The sequence below is a fragment of the Protopterus annectens genome, chromosome 8.part0 (assembly GCF_019279795.1).
Source record: "Protopterus annectens isolate FY-2018-M chromosome 8.part0, PAN1.0, whole genome shotgun sequence".
Lineage (NCBI taxonomy): Eukaryota > Metazoa > Chordata > Ceratodontiformes > Protopteridae > Protopterus > Protopterus annectens.
Window position 1 is genome coordinate 1,937,862,549 of NC_056741.1, and position 19,140 is coordinate 1,937,881,688.

General features: G+C 43.6%; 1 protein-coding gene across 4 annotated transcripts in view; it reads right to left on the minus strand.

The window, feature by feature from the left end:
• The window catches only part of CTCF (CCCTC-binding factor), a 2,058,695-nt gene that overhangs the window by 1,542,017 nt on the left and 497,538 nt on the right, over positions 1-19,140 (minus strand). For all 4 annotated transcript variants that reach the window (XM_044081452.1, XM_044081454.1, XM_044081451.1 and 1 more), the window contains one exon: positions 5,145-5,234. In XM_044081452.1, the coding sequence (XP_043937387.1) occupies positions 5,145-5,234 (90 nt within the window). The remainder of the gene's footprint in view (positions 1-5,144; positions 5,235-19,140) is intronic.

Consider the following 19,140-nt stretch of genomic DNA (forward strand, 5'->3'; position numbering starts at 1 on the left):
TCCGTAATGTGTAGATGTTCAAAGCTGTGTTAGTGTTTTGTAAGACAATGTGACAGTGTGATATGTACCTTAGTGAAGAGGTTTCCTGCCAGTAGTTGTTTGAGCTAGCCATTTCTGTATGATTTTGACCTGTAAAATAGTGTATTTCTTTCTGGTATTTGACATACAATATGTTCCATTTCCGTAGCTATGCCACTAATTCTACTAAAATTCCCTACAATGAATTTCTTATAGATGTCTCCAAACTTACTAATTCACTATTACAAGCATGGAGCTACCATATGTTTTTTTTCTTTGCTTTGTCAGTCTCCGTTACATAGGTGGGAAGAAAGGCTCAGTAATAAATGTTATACTATTCTTACTGAATGACTATGGCCTTTTCCTAACAGATAATGATTCTGTTACATAACAGCTGCACAAGGCAATACAAAAAGTGCCTACTCAACAGGTCATGCGCTGCAATTATCACCCGTGTTTGAGCATGCATAACTTTGTAGGAATGAAAGCAGGTCGTTATCACTTTAACAATAAGTGCAGTTACAATGCAGCACTGAGTCTATCACGTTTCGGGTAAAACTCTCAGCAGCTGTGCAATTTCGAGAACTGTAACAAATATATGAAGCAAATTCTGGTCCCACCAAACACTGCCAACCAGGGTAAACATGCTGAGCCATCATAGGGATGCCCGACCTGGAAGATTAACCTGTGTGTTGAATGCTTTGGCGAGTACCATGGCCATAAAGGTCTGGCAGATTGCTGACAGCAGTAAGATGTACAGTGCACAGTGTACACCATAAAGTTGTGGCCAGGCTGCTGGGTGCATCTGTATGTGTCATACCCAAATCCCGAGGATCTTATGATTGACCTGGATGGCAGTTGGGAACTTGGAGACTTTTCAGCCAAGTCCTATAGTGCTGCTTTCCTATGTAAGCAAGGCCTCACGGCTGCCACTGTGATGCAATGTTTCCCACCGAGAAAGGACACATGCAAAAAGACAAGGTCAGGGTCAGTCTAGCTTTTTCTACTAACATGTGCCCTTTCTGTGACCCCTTGTCAGTGTCCACCCATGCAGTATTGCAGCTAAGGTAAGACGGTATCTTCAGATGGTGTGTGCATCAGTGGGCAGCACACGTAGGCACAGTGACTGTTAGGATCATCCCGTATGGCAGTGGGGAACCTGGAGACTCGTCAGCTCAGTCCCACTGGGCTGCTTTCCAGGATGTGCATAGTTTCACGGGTGCCACTACCCATTGCAGAATCTTGTGATGGTGGATGCATAACGGGGGGCATACCCAGCCACCATGGATCTTATGATCCACCTGGATCGCAGTTGGGAACTTGGAGACTCTTCAGCTAGGTCTCATAGTGCTGCTGTCATAGTTAAGCATGACATCAGGGGTGCCACTGTGATGCAGTTTCTCCATCCGGGAAAGGACACATGCAAAATGACCAAGCCTGAGTCAGTCTTGGTCTTTTCACATGTTGTCTTGGTGTAGCTCTCCACTCCGTCTCCCTCCCTTCAAGTGTGGTATACGTACGTAGGTCAGGGTAGTAAATGTATGAAGGTAAGGGCAGCAATTAGTAAGTTACTTCCATCCCTCATCCCTTGCGACCATTGCTGAATGGGCACTTGTAAAGAGAAAAGGCAGAAGTAAGGCAGACTGCTGACACTGAAGGAGGTTGTGAGACAGTAGTGGTATCAGCAGTATGAATGGGCAGCCAGCACAGGTATGGGACACTTCAGATAACCATCAGGTGGAGCCCCATGCCTGTCCTTGGCATATTAGTGGAGCGACGGTCCTTACCCTGCTTTTTCTCTTTACATGTGCCCTTTCTGTATCCCCTTTCTGTATCCCCTTGTAAGTGTCCCACCCATGCAGTATTTCAGGTCAGGTAAGGTAAGACTATCTTCTGATGTTCTGGGAATCACTGGAAAAGGAGCAGCCAAAAGCCTAAACTGTCTCATCTCAGAATGTTGTGTTGGTGGATGCATCACGGGGGGCATACCCAGCCACCATGGATCTTATGTTCCATCTGGATGGTAGTTGGGAACTTGGGAAGACTCTTCAGCTCAGTCCCATAGTGCAGCTGTCCTAGGTAAACATGGCCTTAGAATGCCACTGTGATGCAATGTTTCCGTCTGGGAAAGGACACATGCAAAAAGACAAAGCCTGGGTCAGTCTTGGTCTTTTCACATGTTGCCTTGGTGTAGCTCTCCATTCAGTCTCCCTCCCTTCAGGTGGAGTAAATGTATGTAGGTCAGGGCAAGAGGGTTTACACATTACGTCCCCCCTTTCAGTCCTTATGGCCACTGCTGAAAGGACACATGTAAATGGAAAAGGCAGAGTGCTGGCATTGCATGCAATTTGGTAGTCATTGCTGCTACCAGCAGTCTGAGTGGGTAGACAGCACAGGTATGAGGCACTTCAGATGCCCATGACCTGAAGTTCTATGCCTGTCCTCGGCATATTAGTGGAGTGGCGGTCCTTACCCTGCTTTTTCCGTTTACATGTGCCCTTTCCGTGCCCCCTTGTGAGTCACTGTGTGTAATTTGGTGTTTTCATGGGTAGTAGGTATGTAGCTCTGCAGCGTCATCACCACTTATGTACCTAATACAAACAATACTGCCCCTGTGGATAGGATGGAAGATTTGGATGAGCTAACCAGGTAATGCATATGATATACATATATATACAGTCTTCCAACACATCTGTCAAACATCAGTAGTAATCTGTTTGCATTTTCTTTCCTGTGCAGGTTTGTCCATCTTCTGATACTGACATGGCTTCACAACCAGGAGAAAAAGTGAGTGTGTGGGTATGTGGCCATACCTACATTCACTGGGCTGCCAGCCATGCCTCCGAAACTGAAAACCGGTACAACTTGAGCTTCCCCACATCTAGTGTGAACCTATACTGGATTGCAAGAGGAGGTATGCATTGGAGCGAATTACTGCAGTTGTTGGAAGAGAAGTGTTCCCTCTACCCTGAGCCCGACATTCTTGTGCTGCACATTGGAGGGAATGATGTCATCAGTCAAACTATCTGAAGGCTATGGTTTCAAATCACAACAATCTTTGAACACCTGCAGTCGTGGTGGCCATGTTGTCATTTTGTGGGGTCTGATATAATTCCTCGACAGATATGGAAAACAGCCAACAGTCAACGGGCAGCTCACAAGGCCAGACGTTTACAGAATGGGTTCATGCATGGCTTGATGCACAGGGTCGGTGGATCTACAATCTGCCGTGACAGCATCACAGCGGAAGATGTTGACCTGTTCAGAAGGGATGGCATTCACCTAACTGAGGAGGGCATTGTGTTGTTCTTGACTGACCTCCACAATGGCTTGAGGAGAGCTATGCAGGATTGGTAACATGCAGCTTGTGAGAAGAATGGAAAACACCCATGACCAAGTAGGACCAGTACAGTAAGTAAAACTCTATTATGAAATGTGTTGTGTAAAATACATTTTTCTGAGTTTGGCAAATAACTGTGGTAAGGAGTTATGAAGATGCTGAGAAAGAACAGCGTTTCAGGAGAGTGCTACCATGTACAATCTAATATGTCAGTGACCATCCTGCAATACTTTTTAGTCTGCTTTTATCAGGCATGTGTAGTTTAGATGACAGGAAGGGCTTACTAATACAGAACTTGATCCCTTAGGTCCACTGCTGAATGGACACACGTAAAGAGAAAAGGCATATGTAAGGCAGACTGCTGACACTGAAGGAAGTTGTGAGACTGCAGTGGTATCAGCTGTCTGAGTGGGTAGCCAGCACAGCTATCAGACAGATCAGATGGACTTGCCTGCCACTGAAGTCCCATGCCTGTCCTGGGATCATTAGTGGAGTGGCGGTCCTTACCTTGCTTTCTCTCTTTGCATGTACCCATTCAGCAGTATGATGGCTACACCAAGAATGTGTACATTTACAATCATATGTACCTACATGGTAAAACAACTGGTTCTGAATGCTGTACATATGTACAGATATCAGTTTTGTTAGGACTCGGGTTATGGAAATTATGATTTTTTTTCATATTTTTGTAAATAACTTTGCAAGGGAGCATGTGAATGTGCTAAGTAATGAATCATTTTGAAGACAGTACTGCTGGTTCCAACAAGGTAAAATAAATGTGCCTGTATGTTGTACACATGTGCAAATATCAACGTTTGTTTTGGAGTTAGGTTATGGAAATTATGTTTTATTTTCATATTTTGGTAAATAACTTTGCAAGGGAGCATGTCAGTGTGCCAAGTAATACCTCATTTTGAAGACAGTCCTTACAACAGAGTAAAAGAACTGTGTCTGTGCACTGTACACATGTACAGATATCAGTTTTAGTCTTGTAGGATTATGAAAATTATACATTTCCAATACTTCTCATTATTATGCCCATATCTTTGCAAGGGAGCGTGGTGATCACACAAATGATGCATCATTTTGAAGCTGACATTCAGACGCACAACTTATATACGGATATGTAGGCTCTGTTACAGGTGATGTGATATTATGCTTTATCAGTTATGAGAAATATTATATTAATCATATTACTGTGAATATCTCCATAAAGGAGCATCACACAGTAATGGTTAAGGTATCATTTTAAAGCTGACATTCATACTAACAAATTAAATACAAATTGTATGGGTCTTCATGGTACATTAACCAAGATATTGTGCTTTCCTTTTCCAAAAAGGTAAAAAATATGCACAATATCAACATTCCTTGCCACATATTTAATAATGACTTTGATATGCACTGTCAACATTTACACTGTTGGAAAGGTCAGTGTCTGCTGAACAACTTTTGCGTTTACATTTTTAGTCTAGCTCTTATAGTTAAAGAGTTATGAACATTTGTTTTCTGTATGGTATTACAAATTGATTTTCTGAAAATGAGCTCAGGCTTCACTGTTGTTCCAATGGTGGAATTAAGCAGGCAGCTTTTTCTGAGCTGCTCCAGAGTGAATGAGTAAAATGGGGAGGGGGAGGGGGGAGTACTCCACAAAAAATTTAAAAGAAATTTCATTCAGTACAATGAACTAGAAGCTAAGCAACATTACATTTTCAGCCATGCTGATGAGTTATATATGTACATATGAAATATAAAGCAGCTTTTTATACATTCATACATTTCTTACCTCCACTGCCTTAGCAGTAAGCCCCCGCTGAGTGCAACTGAGCTTCCAGATTTCTGCATGTACTCCAATTAAACTTTCACTCTTTTCCCCCTAAAATCAAAAATTTTGCAATTTAAAAAATATATCAATACTGACTAAACTTCGGTTTGAAACTATGTATCTGGAAAAGTGCATCATAACAGATCTTAAATCAAAATAGGCCCATGAAACAGGTGGTCCTGAAAGTATGTTCATCTATGGGTACTACAGTACCACCAAAGATTTCAAGCAATTACAACCAGGACAACTTCAGGTCCTACTGCAAAGTCAATAAAGCCATACATATAAGCAATACAACAACAGAACATTATCCTCTTCATTTCTTTCATTTTTTCCACCCCAAACAACACACCTTGAGAAGACACACCATGAAACACAAAAACAAAAATTAAATCAAACAGAAAAAAAAAACATCCGTCAGACAGTAAGGATAGAACAGAACACCCTCTACAACACCTTCATTTGAACATTAACTCCAAAACAACAATGCACAAAGATGCATAAAGTACAGTTGTGTACACTTACCATAATGTAGATGTTCAAGCGTATTCATTATTGCAGTCCTGACATACATGATTTCCTGCTGTGGAAGCCCTTGGTTAACCCGACTACCAGAGTAAAAAAACACCCTCCTCCCTGAGCTGGTGGACTCCCTACCCTGAAGGCAGAACAGCTGGGTATAAATGGAGCCAGCCAACACCATGACATCATTTTTTTCTTGCCCCTACAAGGAAGGAGCCCCACAGATGAATCCTAAGCAAGGGGCCAGGTAAGAGGAACGGGACCTTTAGGGCATCCTAAGATAGGGTCCTCTGAAAGAGGATGACAGAGACAAAGCTGTTATTGTAAGGAGAATGGGGGGGGGGGGTGGAGGAAGGGAAAGACTGCAACAGTGAATACACTCAAAACATCTACATTTACGCCAAGTGTACACAAATACACTATGTTCTTTGTGTTTCACTGCTGCAGTCTTGACATATCGGATGTTTCTGAAAGCTGTGAAGAGGGTGAAAGGTGCCTAATGGGAAGAGAGGATGACCTGCAAGACGGCAGTGGTAAACCTTGCTCTGGACTTGAAGAAGGCTGACAGGTGGTAGTGCTTGGTCAATGTATGCACTGATGACGAGGGAGCTGCTTCCAGAATGCCTTTGGTAGGCACTCCCTTTAGTAAAGAAGTGGAGGTAGAAGTGGCCCTAGATGAATGATTCAGGGGGCTTTTTCTCTTGGCAGATTTAACAAAAGGAAATACAGTGGGAGATCTACTTGGAGATGGTTTACTTGGACACTAGATTTCCTTCAGAGCCCAAAGCAAAGGAAACAAACAGTTCTGATTTTCTGAAAGTTTTAGTCCTGTCAAGGTTGCCCTAGTACATCCAAGGAGTGAAGGATCATTTCCCCTTGGCTCTGTGGCTTAGGGAAGCAGGTAAGCAAGTGTATGGCTTGATTCAGAGAAGTATTCATGACCACCTTGGGCATAAACAAAGCTTCAGTTCACAGTGAAACTCTGTCTGGGTGGAAGATAAGAAAAGGTTCCCCCTGCTATGAGGGCTTGCAACTCAGAGACCCTCTTGGCTGAAGTGATAGCCAGTAAAAGGGTAGTCTTCCAGGTCACGAATTTTAAAATCGGCTGATGCAGATGGTTCAAAAGGGGGGCAAGGTTGATTTTTCGAAAACAAATTTGAGGCCCCATGGAGGGGTGGGCTGCCCTTTGGGAGGTCTGCCATACAGTATTCCTCTAAAGAACTGTTTCATTAGAGGGTAGGAAAAGATAGGAGGAAGAGCAGGGATGTGGGCTGAAATGGGAGAAGCATGAATCTTAATGGATGAGATGGATAGGCCTTTGTCCACCAAGACAGCCAGGTACTCCAAAATGGTTGAAATGCTGGTAGAGACAGGGTTGAGGCCTTGTTGCCAACACCAAACAGATTCTTTGCACTTGGCAGAGTATTTTACTAGTACTCTGTCTTCTGGACTCTTAGGATATTAAGCACTTGACTGCTCACAGATTGTTCAAGGCAGAACTTTGATGAATTATCCAGGCAGAGAGTTTGAGAGTCTGCAGGTTGGGTTGAACAAACTTTCCCTTTGCCTGAGTCAGCCAAACCAATCTCTTGGGTAACCAAGCACTGAAAAGGGTGTAAAGACTGCAGTTTGGGATGTTGTGGTTTGGGACTAAACAAGCGACACACAAGGTATGAAAGTCTCTATGTGAGGCTTGTTTACCACAATGGAGACAGTGGTAAACTTTCTGACATGAGTCACAAGTAAGAGAAAGGAGTTCCCCAACAAGGTGCTTAGCTTTAGAAGAATCTCTCTCCCGTGAGGACCAACCGACACACACAACTGCTTCAGCCTCAGATGGCAAGAAAGACTAATGTCATGGCATCAGGTGGCTCCATTTATACTGCCCTAACGTCAGGACAGGGCACCCACCAGCTCAGGGAGGAGGGTTTTTTTTTTTTTTTTTTTTTTTTTGTAGGGCTAACCAAGGGCTTCTGAAGAAAGAAATTCTATAAGTCAGGACTGCAACAGAGAAGCAAGAAGAACAGTAGAAGTAGTTAAGCTCAGTGGTACAGTGAGACAAGAGTACAGCTATGCAAGCTACTGTAACAGTACATGTTCTAATAGGATCATGGCTGCAGAAGTCTAAGCTACATGGGTCCTATCAGTCATGACCAGCCAGCTTTACAAAGCTAAAAGGCATCTTCCATGCATGCCTACTGTCAGACACTCAAGAAGAGCTTTAAAGACAGCTGGAGTACAAGTAACAAAAAGCATTTCATGCCCAAGTGAGGCAAAACCACACACAGGCACACAAAATAAGAGGGCTGGAGGGAAGGAAGGCTACTGCAACAGTGACCCATTAGCACATGTACTATTATGGTAAATTTTCTTACACAACCATACTATGTTCAGGATATAATTCACTGTTGCAGTATCCAAAGCTATGTGGTTAGATACCCACAGCTTAGAAAGCTAAAAAAGGGTGGCAACCAATAAATTATAACTCCATGACAGTCCCTGGAGAATGGTCCTAGCAAAGCTTGTTCTGGACCATGAAAAGGAATCCAGCTTGTAGTGTTTTGTAAAGTATGTACTGAGAACCTAGCTGCTGCTTCTAAAACATTAGAGTCCACTCCTTTCCAGAAAACCAATGCCCTTGTGGAATGGGTCCTGGAAGCGGCTTTATTATGAAGAGCCAAAAAAGGCAAAAGCGTGAGAAAATAGTCTGCTTTGACACTGGTTGCCCTTTCTTCTCACCTTCATGGGAGACTAATAGTTGATGAGCTTTCCTGAAAGTTTGAGTCCTCTCTAGGTAGTGTACAAGCTGCCTGTGAACATCTAGGTAGTGCGAAAAATCTTTTCACCCTCATTTTTTGGATTCAGAAGACAGGAAAATGAACAGTCAATGCTTCAAGTAAACTAGGAGACCAGTTTAGGCATAAAAGTGCTAGTTCTCAAAGAAACCCTGTGCTTGTGAAAAATGCAGTTCGGTTGACTTACCATTAGTGCTTCTTACTCATATTCTCGTTGTCGCCTCACAGTAAGACGATGACCGGTTCGATTCTCAACTAGAGCGTCTTCTGCATGGAGACATGCGTGAATGGGCTTACCTTCGTTGAAGGTTGTGTGTTAGGGCTGGCAACTCAGCACGTAAAAATCAACTGCCAATCATTAGCGGACCGGAGTTCCGCTGTGGCAACCCCTAACCAGGAAAAGCCAAAAGACACAACAACAACTCAGACATTCTCCTACTAGACATTACAGCAATAATAAACAGAATTCCAAAAGAACCTCAAATTAGCCAAATGAGCATATTCAAATGGAAAAAGATTAAACGCTTCAAATCACAAAGTTTAGATCTCCAGGAGGAGCCACCAGTTTCCTGGGTGCAAGGACATGCAACACTCCATTCAAAAACTGTTAAATTTTAGTACAACTAAAAAAGGGGGGAATCAAATGTCAGGCAAAAGAAATGGTCAACAAATGCACCTTGACAGAGGAATAAGGTATGTCAAAGGGCAAAATAAAAAAAAAAAATAAAGAACCAGAGGCAACCATTCCTGAAGTGGGTATTGGGTCCTGTATTGTCATTAACTAGAACATCTTTTCTACTTGCACTTATATGATCTCCTAGAAGGTTTTTTTTTTCCTGCTTTAATTGCTGTGCCCTCAGAGAAAAAGGTGCCTAAAAGTTATCAAAAATTTACTATTCAGGCAGCTAATGGAACAGTTTTCAGGTTTGGGTTATATTAAACTCCAATTTTGCCCATGTACTTCTATAGCCTGTGAAGAAGCCTGTGGTAACTTCACTTGGACATTCTGAAAAAGGAGAACCACTGCTACCTTCTCCAAAAGGGAGTCACCACTACATTTAGAAATCCTTTCTGGATCTTCAGAAGAACTCTTCATATTAGTGCAACGGCACACAAGCACAATTGTGTCCAAGGGAATGAAAAAGTATCCGTATTCAGGCCTGTTTTTAGGCAAGGCTCAAATTCTAAACCTACCACCCTAGAAAACAAAAATGGGAAGAAACTAAGGGTAATGCTGCTCAATGCCAGAAGTCTAAATCTCAAAATGCACGCACTCGAGGCCCTTCTCAGTATGGAGAACATCGATGTCTGTGCTGTGACTGAAACCTGGTTCAAGGCTGCTGAGAGCACCCCGGCACTATCAGGTTTTACCTCATACCATGCGTTCCGGCCCCAAAACCAGGACCACACCACAAAAGGAGGGGGGGTGTATCCATATTCATCAAGGATACCCACACCTCCAGGTTGGTGGCAACGCACGAAGCATCGGAAACCATCCAGGTGCAATTAACCATAGGCAAAACTGCTCTACAATTTGTAGCATGCTACAGGCCACCCTCTCAAACTCAGGAACCCCACACAGCCTTCCTGAAGACATTAGAGGGTATAAATGTATCTCCAAACACCATTATATTGGGTGACTTCAACTACCCGAATATAGACTGGGAACATTACTCAAGCCCCAACTTTCTAGCCCAAAGGTTCCTGGAGTTCATAAATTCAAATGCCATGGAGCAACTAGTCACCGTTCCCACAAGAGGAGAAAATATACTAGATCTCATCATCATAAACATGGGGACAAAATGCTCCACACCGGAAGTATATCCCTCATTGGTGAGATCAGATCACAAACTTATCTCACTGGAAATCCACATCCCGCCCCCACCCCAAACAAAAAAGACCACAGTGAAGAACTTCTCTAAAGCAAACTTCACACTACTCAAGACTGGTGTGGTATCCTTCAAGGCCCCCGAGCAAGTGGAAACCACAATCCAAGCTGCGGAAGCCCTTACAAATGCCTTCTGCGAACACCTCCTGGACTGCATGGATCAGGCAATCCCTAATAAAACCAAGACTCTTTCCACCAAGGGCAAACGTCCAGTCTGGTGGACCCCAGCCATAAACAAACTTTACAATAAGAGGAGAAAGCTGTTACATGATAGAGCAAAATCCATAAAAGAGAAGACACCCTTGATCATTATTAGTAAAAAAATACGAGCACTCAAAATCATCCAAGGCCAACTTTGAGAGAAAAATTGCAATAGATTCAAAAGACAATCATAAGGCCTTCTTCAGCTATGTTAGAAACCTGGGTGGAAACTCCCAGATATGCGCAGAATTAGTCCAAAATGATACAAAAATCACTGAACCCACAGACATTGCCAACATACTGGCAGACAGGTTCAGTGCAAACTTCACGCCCCTCTCCCCCCCAAAAGGAGAGATAACTATCCCAGCGGAGTGTAGCCTCCCAGACATCTCAAATGCGCAGGTGAAAGCTTCTCTCTCTAAAGCTAAAAACACAGCATCAATGGGACCGGATGGTGTCCCCGGCTGTGTGCTACACGAACTCAACGAGGAACTAAACCCGCATATAAGGCAGCTGTTTAATCTTAGCCTTACCACAGGATACGTGCCCAAGGAGTGGCGTATGGCAACTGTGGTCCCACTCCACAAAGGCGGTGCCTCTACGAACCCTGGTAATTACCGCCCCATAAGCTTAGCAAGCCTGGTCTGCAAAGCTATGGAGAGGATCATAATGGAACTCGTAAACAAAGACATAGGGGACTTGCAGACATTGGACCCGACCCAGATTGGCTTTGTCAAGGGCAGATCATGCCTTTTGAACTTGGTTGACTTCTTCGAAACAGTCACCAAGGCCATTGATGAGGGAAAGGCAGTCCATACAGCCTACCTTGACCTTGCAAAAGCTTTCGACAATACCCCACTCGGGTATTAGAGAAACTTACCAGCTTAAATGTAAACCCATATGTCACAAGATGGGTTGCAAACTGGCTAAAGGACAGAACCCACAGGGTTAGAGTTGCTGGCGCCATGTCAGACTCCAAGCCGGTCACAAGTGGTGTCCCACAGGGCTCAGTCCTTGGCCCCCTGTTGTTCGGCATCTACTTCTCAGAAGTACAGGCAAACATAGGAGGACTATGGCTGACAAAGTTTGCAGATGACTGCAAACTGGGTGCCATAGTGGAAAGTACATCGGACACAGATATCCTTCAGAGGGGTCTCACGGAAACTGATAACTGGTGCCAGAGCCATGGCCTGAAGTTAAATGCCAAAAAATGTGTAGTCATACCCTTCGGGAAAAACAAGGTAACCCCAAGCTACCATATAGGTGGCAATCCATTAAGCACAAAAGAGGTTATCAGGGACCTGGGGACCCAGGTTGACAGTGGCCTTTCTTTTGACACTCACATTGCTAAAGTGGTTAGAAAGACCTTCTACATTGCCCACCTGATCATGAAGGGATTCACATCCAGATCAAGTGAGGTCATTGTTCCCCTGTACTCTTCACTTATCAGACCAATGAGAGTACAATGCCCCATTCGGGATGTATCTCACCCGACACCTGCAGCAATTGGAGAGACCCCAAAAGTTACTCACCAAAAGGATAAAGGGACTCCAAAATCTGTCATATGCTGCCAGACTGAAGAAACTCCAGCTCTATTCAGTCGCATACCGCCTGCTTAGAGGTGACCTGTGCCTGACATACTAGGCCATGTCCAACCCGGAATTAATGGACATGCTCCACCTCAAAAAATCCAAATCTACCAGATCCACTAGAGCAAGCGACTTAAACCTTAGCACGGATATAAATAGGACATGCTGGAGGGATAGATTTGTCACCCAGAGACTCCCTATGCTGTGGAATAAAATCCCGGTCCATGTGAGGCAGAGCACCTCGCTGGCTCTGTTCAAGAGAAATCTTGACCGGTGGATGGGAGATCGTAGGTTTACCCCGGGAATCATCTCTGTGTCACTGATGGACAGAGGCACAACAAACTAATGGGTACAGTATTTTTTAACATAAGGGGTGGCGTAAGCCACAAAACTTTGGGCTAGGCTTATAAATGCCTTAGGGCAGATAGCCTAGTATAAACCTATGAACCTATGAATCCTGGAGCAGAATTTATTTAGGTTGTCTGTTTTGAAAGCAATTAAACATATTACTTTGCGTTCCCCACAGTTGGGTGAATTTCAGAATGAAGTTTTTATTCGTGGGGGTCTATTCTGACTGGAACTGACTTTTGCTCTGAAGGAATATGACACATGAAGAGTCAAAATGAGCTGAGTTGCCATCGATCGGACCATCTTAGTAAATCTCCAAAGAGGGTAAAAACGTAGCACTCCAACCCATTTACATATGGCATTGCAAGGCTGTTATCTGGTGTGAACTTCCAGAGGTCTTTGGGACCAGAGATGACTTAAGGCTTTCAAAGCAATGATCACTGCCAACATATTGGACAATTGCGTACTTGTCTATCTTCAAGTTGAAGACTGTCAGTTAGCAAAACTTGCACTTTTACTCTTTTTGAAACTGCTCTGCACGCCAGATCTGAAGAATCAGAAGTGAAACACTGAAGAGAGGTCAGAAGGGAGAATGGGAGACCCGAAAAAGAAGCAATTCAGTCTAGCCATAATATAATCTCCCCCTTTACAAATCCCAGCATTGGGATCAGAATGGACAGATTGTGTAGACACTGAATCCAGACTGATCTGAGATACCACTATTCCTTCTTCACATACAATCTGGCCTGGGAAATATGACAGCATTCAATTATCCAAAAATCTTAAGAAATTTACCTTCAGACAAGGGGTTTTGATGGAGAAACTCTGGAAGGACTGCTGAGGCGTCTCTACTCTCACTAGTGGAATAAAAGGCTTTCTAATGTAGAATCTAGCAGACATCCCAAGAACACAATTCTGTAAGAAGGAATGAGAAAAGCTAGCCGATTTGAAGAGTTGAAGACTTTTGTCCGTTAGCAAAAGTGTCTGCAAGATTAGTCATTCACCCAAATGCAGAAAAAAAAATCTGAACGTCTAAACGTTTGCAATAAATAATGACAAGGGCTAGACATTTATGAATACCCTTGGAGGAGTGGAAAGTCCAAAGGCTAAAAACAGAGAGCCATTATGTAGTTAGACAAGCAAATCTTTAACACCTGAACTTTTAGCCAATGGGAATAAGAAGACAGGCATCCTTTAAATCTAGCTTTATCATGAAAACTACAGAAAGAATCAGAGGTACAAAGGACTGAAGAAAACATTTTAAAATTTGAGTCTTTACAAAAAGATTTAGAAAAGGACCACCACCTGAAAGACAATCTTTCCCCCACTGGCTATGTAGGATTTCTGAGCGGTGGGTGTTCTTGCTTCTTGGAGGACCTTAAAATCTTCCAAAAGCTGGTGCTGACAAGAATTAGACCTCTATCATCCAGAAGCTTAGGTTTACTGATAACAAGCTGGAATGTAGTAATGGTCCTTTCTGCTAAGTGATGAGGTCTGCCTTGTGTGTCTGCAGTGTTTGCCCTTGGCTAGATGAAACAGGAGGCGGTACTGATACAGTCTGACCAAAAAGGGGTAACCAGTAAGAGCTACATTTTTTCTGGATCTTTACCAGAAACCTTGGATGGAGAAATAGTAGGGGGCATACAGAAACTTCCTTGCCCAATGAAAAGAAAAAGCATCAGTCTTCCAGGTAGAGGTGCAAGGTTGCCTCGTGCAAGAGAGGAAGCGGTTTGTTACACACAAATAAACAGATCAGAGTTGTGCGCCCCTCCCAACTGTGAAGGATGTCCAAGAAAACTTGCCTGTTCAGGGTCCATTTCAGCGGGTCCTCCAAAGCCCTGCTTAAGGTGTCCGCAGACACTGTCTTTTCATGAGATGTATATGCTGTGCATGGACATGCTCTTTGAAGTGACAAGGTCTCAGGCCCTCTGTGCTAGTCTTCAGAGTTAGTATGATCTGCTGCCTTCTTGCTTATGTACCACATAACTGGCATTGTCTGAACATTGTAAGAGGACCAGGCTTCCATATAGCTGAAAAGATATGAACAGCTTGCATGACTGCCCATATCTCTTTAAGGGTGATGAGTTCCCTTTGGAATTTTTGGCTTCCACCAGCCCTGGACACTGTGGGTCCCTATCCAGGCGTCACAGGCCTCATCAGACACATTGGTATACAACTCCAGAACTGGAACGGGGGGGGGGGGGGTAAGACTCCTGAGTTCAGTTTCACTTGATCCACCAAGCAAGAAAGCTCATTCTTGAGGCAAAGTATGAAAGGATTCACAATGTCCAGAGCTTAAAAGTGTTGGGACCAGACTGTTTTCAGGTGCTACTGAATTTTCCTCATATGTAGCCTGGCAAGAGGGAACATTAGGATAATGGTTGCCATGAACCCCAGAGATCTTAGGATTTCCATAGCAGAGTACCAGTCGAGGAGGAAAGGCTGTGAAAATAAGCTGTAAGACTCTGCACTATTTCCTGAAGCAAGCAAGCCTCATGTTTCTGGTATCCGATTCTGCATCTAATAATCACTAGGTCTTTGGTGGGCTGGACTGAGAATTTTTTTGTAGTTAACACTGAACCCAAAATGCAGGAGGTGGTTCAGGATGATCCGGAGATGCTGAAGCAGGATCTAAGGAAAGAAGCCTAGCACAGCAGATCATCTAAGTAGGGGTAAATCTAAATTCTCAAAGTTCATCAGAATCTTACTGTCAGTGCTAGACACTTTGTGAAACTCCTGGGGCTGAGGAAAGCCCAAAGAAGTGAGATGACCTAGTACAGAACCTTGCAAATCTCCAGCAAGAGGAGTGAATTAGTATATGGAGGTGGGCATCCTTTAGATCTAGAAATACTATGTATGCCCGAGAAAGTATGAAAGGCAGGAGTGTGTGCAACAAGAGCATTTTGAAGGATGGCACTTTTAAGACTGCATTTAGCAGAGAGAGATCCCGCATGGATCTCCACGGCCTTTTTCTTGGAACTAGGAAGAGTCTGTAGTGAAAAACCTCTCTGCAATAGTTTTACAGGTGCTCATTCTATAGTACCTTGTGCCTGCAATTCTTGGGAGTATGAGTGGCAGAAGATGGGCTTAGATGTAAGGAGGAGGCAGTTATGCCATTCAGCTGGGGAGTTCTTTCCAAGCCATGGTATAACCTTTTTTTTATAATGGAAAGCACCAAGGGTCCGGTGGTGATCTTTTTCCAATTTGAAATTGGGCAAGTCTTTTTGGAAAGGGGGTAGAGCAGGGCCAAGGGTTTGGGGGTGTCATTTTGTAAACAGAGATTTTTCCCCAAAGGAGTCGTCCTAAATGGGACCCCTCTGTGGGGGTCTCTGAGAATCTTTCTCTGAGCCTTTTTGCATTTTTGAATGGGTCTGGAATCCCACCTAACGAGCTTAGTTGAGCAATTACTGTGGTATCTAGGCACAGAGGTAAACAATATCTGCCTGCAGTATTTAACTGACTTGCCTTGCATTTGTAGATCTTTAAATACATTGCAGCCTGTGGACCTAACAAAAAATCTTCATCCACAGGAAAATCAGTAAGTTTGGCTTCGAAAAATTCTGGCATGGGTTGGCTGAACAGCGATGCACATCTGCAAATGAAAACACTGAGAGCTGCTCTAGAACAGGCCTCTACAGCATCATAAACTAAAGTTATGCATTCACCATAATGACAGATCCATGCTGTCCATTTCTACTTGGTTCATCCTGTGGGTTACCATATCCAACGATCCAATACAGGCCAATTACAAGACTTCAACTTAGCGAACTCTGCCACTTCTACCCATAACCCCCACTCGAGCTACCACAGATGTAGTTTGCCACCATTTCATACAGCAGCTCAGCTGCAGATTCCTTTTTCTGTATGCTTTGTGAGCAGCATTTGCTTGCTCCTCTACCTATCTTCCGGTAATCAGCAATTAGTGTAGTGAAAGTTTTTTTGTTTGTTTTTTTTTTTTTTTGACCGGTTACTGTTGGTAGCTAGAGTAGGATGATGTAGGTGTGATTCCTGCCTTTCGGGGCTTGTGTTTTTTTTTTTCCTCTCCTGGTATTAGAGTTAGGTTAGGTAGGTGCTGCTTCTGTTATGGATAATCAAAAAGGGTACCCTAGTGGGGACACAAGCTTCTCTCTCCAAAGATGCTCGTGACTGCTAAATAAACTGCCTTGGGGCTACTCACCTAAAGTCCCACTACACCATTTGAGGGCTTCGGCTCTCACCTTATTAATGAGAGGAAAGTCAAACTTATGTTTGAAGGTCTTCAAAGGGGACAAATTATGTCATGAGCAGACTAAGGACCTAAAAGCTTCCAAGGGAGACCACAAGTGATCTGCCCTGCCTTCTGTGACTGCTTCCAGCCAGCTGGATCCAAAATCCCAAACACTCTCAGATCCTACATCATCATCAGATCTACATTTTACACCATGCCTGGCTACTTTAGCCTGAATAAGCAAGGACATTTGTTGCTTAGAATCTGACCTACCTCAATTAATGAGTCAAGAACGGATAACAGGTACTTGATCATCTGGGTTTGATAATTAATAGCCCTGAATGCCAAATAGAAGATGTGAAAACTTTTTTGCCCCACCTATCCATAACCCATAATGTCTCTGAAGAAAGGGCAAGGGGAAGAAGTCTGGAAGGATTATCAAGACAGAGATGCTGCTGAGGAGTCTCCCATTGAGCTCTTGTGCAAGAACTTAAGTTAATCAGAAACTTTAAAATCTGCCTGGTCTTTTGGGGGCAGGAGGCTGCTAATTAGGGGTGGCCAAGGAAGACTGGAAAGCATCCAAGAAAGCCTCAGGAAATGGAGGGGCAGGTGAAGGAGCTGGACTTCCCATTTCCAAGAGACTGTAGCATCTTTTCTGCACCTTTAAAATTTGCCAACTCCCACTCAAAATGTTTAATCATGTTTATAATTCTCATCAAATGAAGCTTTAACAGGTGCATTGGGGAAATGGAGTCATTATCATCAGAAGGGATTTGGCCAGGGGAGTATATTTGAGAGCAGTACATCAGAGAATGTTCAGGAGACAGACGCATCTTCCTCTTCAGAATATGAATCCAAAGCCATGTGGAAGAAAGAGGACAGGCAGAAAATAAGAAGTTATGTACCTACCATAACGTTCCATGTTAGTTGTCTTCTTCTCGCCTTCTTTCTTGCTGGTTGGGTTCAGGGCCAATCTTCGGCTCCGACTCGGTCATTTTCTAAAGCTAGAGAGCCATTTACTGGCTCGAGGCCTCCCTATATCCCACAATGCCTGGCGCTAGATCCCCAGATCTCATTTGGAAGACCTAACACCATAACGATACAAAAGGACAACTGTCTAAATAGCAAGACTTCAGCTATAGGGCTAAAGAAAGGTAGAGGACATAAATCGGGTAAGACTCAGTCAATGACAAGACTCATAGGAGGACTCTTCTTAGTCTATCTGGGCTAGGGGGATGGAGGGTGGGACGCAAGAAAGAAGGCGAGAAGAAGATAACTAACATGGAACGTTATGGTAGGTACATAACTTCTTAATGTTAAGTTGTCTCTCTCGCCTTCATTCTTGCTGGTTGGGACAGCGTCCCTAGCACCTTAGTCCTGGGTGGCTCATCGGAACAGACTCTTGAGCACAGTGGAACCAAAATCAGCTCAACTCCTAGAGACCACATCCAATTTATAATGTGAAATGAAGGTATGAGGGGTGGCCCATGTGGCCGCCGCACAAACGGCTTCCATTGGTAGTCTTGTTTGAAAGGCTATCGACGTAGCTAAAGCCCTAGTAGAGTGGCCTTTAGGTTTAGCGGGGAGTTATTTATTCCTCAACTGATAAGGGTAATAATAGAAGACAACCACCTGGATAAGGTTACTTTAGACACTAGTCGACCCTGCTTGCCCTTCGCATAAGACAGGAAGAGTCGGTCTGATTTCCTTATTTGCTCAGTCCTATGCAAATAGAAACGTAATTGCCTATGAACGTCAAACTGGTGTAATTTGTGTTCAGCTTTGTTGGAATAATTTGGAAAAAAGACTGGAAGATCAATAGATTGATTCAAATTATTTTCGGAGGGGACCTTAGGAAGGAACGAAGGATTAGCCCTGAGTGAAACCCTATCCTTATGGAAAATTAGGCAAGGACGACGAACACATAGGGCTTGAAGTTCAGAAACTCTCCTCGCTGAAGTAATGGCCACCAAAAAGAGGGTTTTCCAAGAAAGCAATTTCAAGGAACAGGAAAGCTGCCAGTTCAAAAGGAGGCAGTATCAAGGAAGTTAGTATCAAATTCAAGTCCCACGGAGACGGGTTATCTCTCACTGGAGGCCTGAGCAAGATTGTTCCTTTAAGAAAGGCTTTGCAAAGCTTATGGGACATGTCGGTTTCCGACAGGCCCGTATGGAAATTTGAGATTGCCGCTAATTGAACTCTAATGGTGGCAGAAGAGGAGCCCGCTTGAAAAAGTTCTGCTAAAAAGACTAAGACGTTATGGACAGGGGCCGTAAAAGGATCTATATTTCTAAGCCCATGCACAGAAAGAGAAACATTTCCACTTACTAGCATAAGTCTTTTTGGTTGTAGGTTTGTGCGAAGAAAGGATAATCTCACGCACTGAATGGGAAATACTGGGAAGCCT